At 59.7% G+C, this 6,000-nt stretch overlaps 1 protein-coding gene across 1 annotated transcript; it reads left to right on the forward strand.

The window, feature by feature from the left end:
- The first annotated feature begins 1,446 nt into the window (after window positions 1–1,446).
- Window positions 1,447–6,000, forward strand: LOC135314703 (protocadherin alpha-2-like). The gene has a single exon (XM_064458802.1). The coding sequence runs from the start codon at window positions 2,775–2,777 to the stop codon at window positions 5,844–5,846; it is 3,072 nt and encodes a 1,023-aa protein (XP_064314872.1). The 5' UTR covers window positions 1,447–2,774; the 3' UTR covers window positions 5,847–6,000.

The raw sequence follows: 6,000 nt of genomic DNA on the forward strand, positions 1-6,000 counted from the left end.
ACTTCTCTGCTCTCAGTCTTTGTAGGGAGTAGAAAAGTGCTCTCCATATTCAGCAGGTTGGCAGACCCCATGTTTCAGTGAATGGAATGGGATGTTTTGGTTTTCTTCTCTCCTCTTACCAAACACTTCCTTTTGGGTTTTTTTGTCCTTCTCTCACGTTGGCAGTGTGTTGGTAACAGTGGTTGAGGTGCAGACTGCTGAATTTTGGCAGCTGTCGGGAGGTAGCAGAGCTTCAGTCAGTTGGTGATCGGTGTGTGGGATGGCTTTTCCACTGTCCTGAGCTGATGTTGATGTTGAGAGAATGTCGTTAGGTTTCAGGTCTCCCTCCTTGTTGCCCTGCGATACAAGTGCATAAGGGAGCAATGCAGAGTGTCCGGTGATTTATAACCCAGTGATTTATAATGCAGTGATGCTACAGGTAAGTCACTCACTCCTAAAGAGGATGTGTTTGAGAGAGAGATGCACTGTTGTTCCTGTTTAGTTGTGGTATCTTCATCTTGGGTTGAGTGAGCGTTGAGTGGACTGAAAGCCAGACTCGGTGATCCTTATGGGTCCCTTCCAACTTGAGATATTCTGTGATTGGACCAGCAAAGCCCCACTCTCTGCTCTCATTCCTTTCATGCTGCTTCCAGGCACCGTGTGAGGAAGTGGCAGCAAGGACGGATGGAGGAGGGACCCTAATGCGTTTCTCAGAGTGGATGTGTTGGATATGGAGGGGATGTTCTGAGTGATAATGCCACGGTGTTACCTTGGGGTGTTTTGAGGTGTGTCTCATGCTAATGAATGAGAAGTGTTCTGTGGGGACTGATGCCCCATGGTATGGAGGTCGTTGCTGTGTAGTTCTGGCAGAGCATGCCTGCCTGAAAGGAGAAGCAAGAGCTTGACATTCATCATGCAGGTGAAAAAGGAGGCCGGAAGAGCAGCTCTTCATCGAGGTAGATGAAGAGTGCTTGGGAGGTGTGGTTGCCCTGTGTTCTTTGAGCCTTTGTGGAGGACTGGTGTGCTGGATTGTGATGGGTTGGAGTTCCAGAGTGAAAGACTCCCCTGGGTTGTTTGGACTCATTGGAACACTTTTTGCACAGATGTCCAAGTACCTGGAGCTTGGGCTTGTGCTTCAGAGCGAGGTAGATTCTGCTCTTGAGAGGACAGAGGCTGAAGAGTGTGGTCTTCCTTCGACAAGTGGAGGTGAAGGTGCACTCTGTCTGTCTTGCGTAGATGGGAGGAAAGCAGGAAGGTTGTTCCCCATCTGGATGGTTGGAGGGCAACAGGAAAGATGAACGAGAGGTCTTGCCAAAGGGCACGTTTGTGCTTCATGTTGAGCATGGTGTAGACATGTAGAAAATGTTTTGTTAAAAGGGAAAAGGAAGAGATAAGGATGGAATTAGGAGACAAGGGGAGGCAAGGATAGGGCAGGGTGAGGCAAGAAAGAAGGGAGAGAAGGAAGAAAAAGAAGGAGGAAAGAGGAAAAAGATGAAAGGAAGAGAAAGGAAGAGATGAAGAATTAAGAAGGAGAGAGAAAGAAATAAGGAATGAAGGAGAAAAGAGGAGAGGGAAACAGGAATGTATGCAACGAAGAAGCAAGGAAGGAAGAATAAAATAATGAAGAAATGAAAGAGAAGGGAAGATGGGGAAAAGGACTGTATGCAAATGAAAAAGCAAGGAAGGAGGAAAGACAGATGGAAGGAATCAATTGGAAAAAAGGAAGGAAGAGATGATAGAGGAGATTACCAGGATGCACTGATGTTATGTCTATGTGCTGAATGAAGCTGAGAATTTCTGCTTCCTTGTTACTCAGGGACGCTGTGCCGGGCTTGATGTAAAGTGGTGAGGAAGGGGAAAGAGCTGTTGCCAGAGGGCATATTCTTACCGCATGGCGAACGTGGTGTAGTCGTGTACAAACCACGTTGGTATGAGTAGAAAGAAGAGTCAAAAATGGAGAAAGGGAAGAGGAGGAAAGGGCTGGGAAGAGAGGAGAAGTACAAAGAGGAGAAAGGAGAGAAGGAAGAAACAACAGAGAAGGAAAAGCAAAGCAGAACAAAGCAAGCAATAGAAAGAACTAAGATAAAATAATAAATTAAAATTGCATGATAAATGCATGATAAACTAGCATGCACATCTTCTATCACTGTACACGGAAAGATGGTGAGAGGAAGAAATGAAGAAAGACGGAGAAAGACAGGAAGAAAGAAGCAATGATGGAAGGAGGGAAGGAAGGAAGATGACAAAGAAGAGAAAAAAAGGAAGAGACCATAGAGGAGAGTACCAGGGTGCACCAACTCTTGTTTGCAGAAGGAAGACTCAGAAAATGAAAGCAAAAAGGCAAGGAAGGAATCTGTGAAAATTAAAAGGAAGGAAATAGGGAAGAAAAAGAATAGGAAGGAAGGAAGGAAGGACGGAAGGAAGGAAGGAAGGAAGGAAGGAAGGAAGGAAGGAAGGAAGGAAGCGATGATAGATTACCAGCACGCACGGACCTTAGCTCTAAGCCGCTGAACAGACCTGGTCCCGACAGCCGCCCCCTTGGTTAGAGTACGTCGCTCTGGAGGTGATGCCCCGTAATTATCGGTGATGGCTCTGTCTTTGCCGGCCTCCGCCGCGGCGCCGGAGGCGACTGGTGAGCTGCGAGCGGGTGTAAAGAAGAGAGAAGGATGGCAAGAGAAGGGAAAGGTGAGAAAAGATTAGGGCACGGCAGGGCAAGAACGAAAAGGAGAATCAAGAGAGGAAAGAGAAGTAGAAGTGTTGTGAAAGTGACAGAGAAATAACGAGAAAAACGAAGAATGATAACTGGAGGGAAAAAGAAGTTGAAAATAAGAATGAGAAAGGAAGAAGGGACAAAAATAATCCACACAACGAAGAAGCAAGTCAGCATGGAAAAAGGGATAATGAGAGAAAGAAAGAGAGAAAGAAAACAGCGAGAAGAAAAGTCAAGAGGAAGGAAGACCAGCCGGCAGCGGAGGTGCCGAGCGCGGGTGCGGAGGCGCGGGCGAGCGTGGGGAGCGTGTGAGGCGGCGGAGCAGCACACGGTGTCGCTGCAGGCTCAGAAACGGCGGCGGAGCGGCGAGGCGGCTCCGCCCCGGTGCGGCGGAGAGCCCGGCTGTGAGCGCGGGGGGGCGGCGCGGGGCGGGCAGAAGAGCCGGCGCGTCCGTGCGGCGGCGGGGAGCCGTGCGGGGCCCGGGCGGGTGGAGGCAGCGGCGGCGGCGGCGATGGGCGTGTGGTGGGGGCCCGCGGTGCGTGTGCTGGTGCTGCAGGCGGCCTGGGCGCTGGTCGGCGGGCAGGTGCGCTACTCGGTGCCGGAGGAAGCCGAGGCCGGGACGGTGGTGGGGCGCCTGGCGCAGGACCTGGGCCTGGAGGCGGTGGATCCGGAGGCGCGGCGGCTGCGGCTGGTGGCGCAGGGCCGGCGGGCGAGCGTGGAGGTGAGCGGGGCGAGCGGGGCGCTGGTGGTGAGCTCGCGGCTGGACCGGGAGGAGCTGTGCGGGAAGAGCGCGCCGTGCGCCCTGCGCCTGGAGGTGCTGGTGGAGCGGCCGCTGCGCGTCTTCCACGTGGAGCTGGAGGTGACCGACATCAACGACAACGCCCCGCTCTTCCCCGCCGCCCGGAAAAATCTGAATTTATCAGAGAACTCCCCTCCCGGGTCTCGGTTCCCGCTGGAGGGCGCGTCGGATGCAGATATCGGAGCCAACGCGCAGCTCTCCTACACACTCAGCCCCAGCGAGCACTTTATCCTCGATGTTAAATCTGCTGATGTAAAGAGGAATTCTGTGTTTCTGGTGCTCGCGAAACCGCTGGACCGGGAGACGGTGGCTGTGCACCGACTGGTGGTGACGGCGAGTGACGGGGGCCGGCCGCCGCTGACGGGCACGATGGAGGTGGTGATCTCTGTGCTGGACGCGAACGACAACGCGCCCCAGTTCAACCAGTCGGTGTATAAAGTGCAGCTGCTGGAAAGCGCTGCAGAGGGGACGCTGGTGGCTCGGGTGAACGCCACGGATCCGGACGTGGGAAGCAATGCGGACGTGATGTTCTCTGCCAGCAATATATTTCCTCCAGGGCGCTTAAACCTTTTCAGTTTAAATCCGAGGACAGGCGAGATCCGGCTCACGGGCGCCCTGGACTATGAAGACGTCCGTTCATACGAGATACAAATCGAAGCGACAGATAAGGGGACGCCCCCGCTGTCGGGTCACTGTAGCGTGGAGCTGGAGTTACTGGACGTGAACGACAACGCGCCGGAGGTGTGGGTGACGTCGCTGTCGGTGCCGGTGCCGGAGGACGCGGCGGTGGGGACGGTGGTGGCGCTGCTGAGCGTGTCGGACCGGGACTCGGGGGCGAACGGTCGGGTGCGCTGCGCGGCGTGGCCGCCGTCGCCGTTCGGGCTGGTGTCGACGTTCGCGGGCTCGTACTCGCTGGTGCTGCGGGAGTCGCTGGACCGGGAGCGGGTGGCGGAGTACGAGGTGGAGGTGCGGGCGGAGGACGGCGGGGCGCCGCCGCTGCGCGCCAGCCGCGCGGTGCGGGTGCCGGTGTCGGACGTGAACGACAACGCGCCGGCGTTCGCGCAGGCCGTGTACACGGTGCTGGCGCGGGAGAACAACGCGGCGGGCGCGGAGCTGGCGCGGCTGTGGGCGCGGGACCCGGACGAGGCGGGCAACGGGCGCGTGAGCTACTCGGTGGCGGAGGGCGGCGGCGGGGGCGCGGCGGCGGTGGTCGGGGGGTGGCGCCCGGCGTCGAGCTACGTGTCGGTGGACGCGGAGAGCGGGCGGCTGTGGGCGCTGCAGCCGTTGGACTACGAGGAGGTGCAGGTGCTGCAGTTCGAGGTGCGGGCGGTGGACGCGGGGGAGCCGCCGCTGTGCGGCAACGCCACGGTGCAGGTCTTCGTGGTGGACGAGAACGACAACGCGCCGGCGCTGCTGCCGGCGGCGGGCGGCGGGCCGTGGGCCGGTGCGTCGGGCTCGGCGGCGGCGTCGGGGCCGGGCTCGGGGGCGTTGTGGGCGTGGGCGGCGTGGGGGGCGCCGGCGGGGCAGGTGGTGGCGAAGATCCGCGCGGTGGACGCGGACTCGGGCTACAACGCGTGGCTGCGCTACGAGCTGTGGGAGCCGCGGGAGAAGGGCCCGTTCCGCGTGGGGCTGTACAGCGGCGAGGTGAGCACGGCGCGGGCGCTGGAGGAGGCGGACGGCCCGCGGCAGAGGCTGGTGATCGTGGTGCGGGACCACGGGGAGCCGGCGCGCTCGGCCACGGCCACGCTGAGCGTGTCGCTGGTGGAGGGCGCCGAGGCGGCGCTGGCGGCCGCGGGCTCGTCCTCGTCCTCCTCGTCGTCCCCGTCCTCGTCGGGGGCGGGGCTGCGGCCGGCGGCGGGCGCGGAGGGCGGCGCGGCGGCGGCGGCGGCGGCGGCGGCGACGACGAACGTGTGGCTGGTGGTGGCCATCTGCGCGGTGTCGAGCCTGTTCCTGCTGGCGGTGGTGCTGTACGGGGCGTCGCGGTGGGCGCCGCGGGCGGCCGTGCTGTCGGGGCCCGGGCCGGCGACGCTGGTGTGCGCCAGCGAAGTGGGGAGCTGGTCGTACTCGCAGCGCCAGAGCCGGAGCCTGTGCGTGGCGGACGGCGCGGGCAAGAGCGACCTGATGGTTTTCAGCCCCAACTTCCCGCCGCCGCCCGGTCCCGCGGCGAAGGAGACGCAGCCGGAGCCGCCCGCTCTCCTGGACACGGTCAGTGGCCCTCCCTTTCTCGCCTCTCGCCCCTTCCCCCTTTTTGCTAGTCTCGCCCGAGTCGCCCTTCTCGCCCGCCGCCTGGGCAGGCGGTGGTGGGAGCCGGGCTCAGCCCCGGGGCCTGCGGGCGGTGGGTGCTGGTCGGGTGCTTAGGGCTGTTAACGGGACCTTTGCACCTGCCTTCACGTCCTTGGCGGGGCCCCTCTGCTATTGCTTTGCGGGGAAAAGGAAAGGCATTTCCCCGCCCAGCAGCAGTTACCTGTTTACTGTTCTGGGTGGGAGTTGTTCTCCCGTGGAATGCAGTCAC

The sequence above is a fragment of the Phalacrocorax carbo genome, chromosome 8, assembly GCF_963921805.1.
Source record: "Phalacrocorax carbo chromosome 8, bPhaCar2.1, whole genome shotgun sequence".
NCBI classification, from domain to species: domain Eukaryota; kingdom Metazoa; phylum Chordata; class Aves; order Suliformes; family Phalacrocoracidae; genus Phalacrocorax; species Phalacrocorax carbo.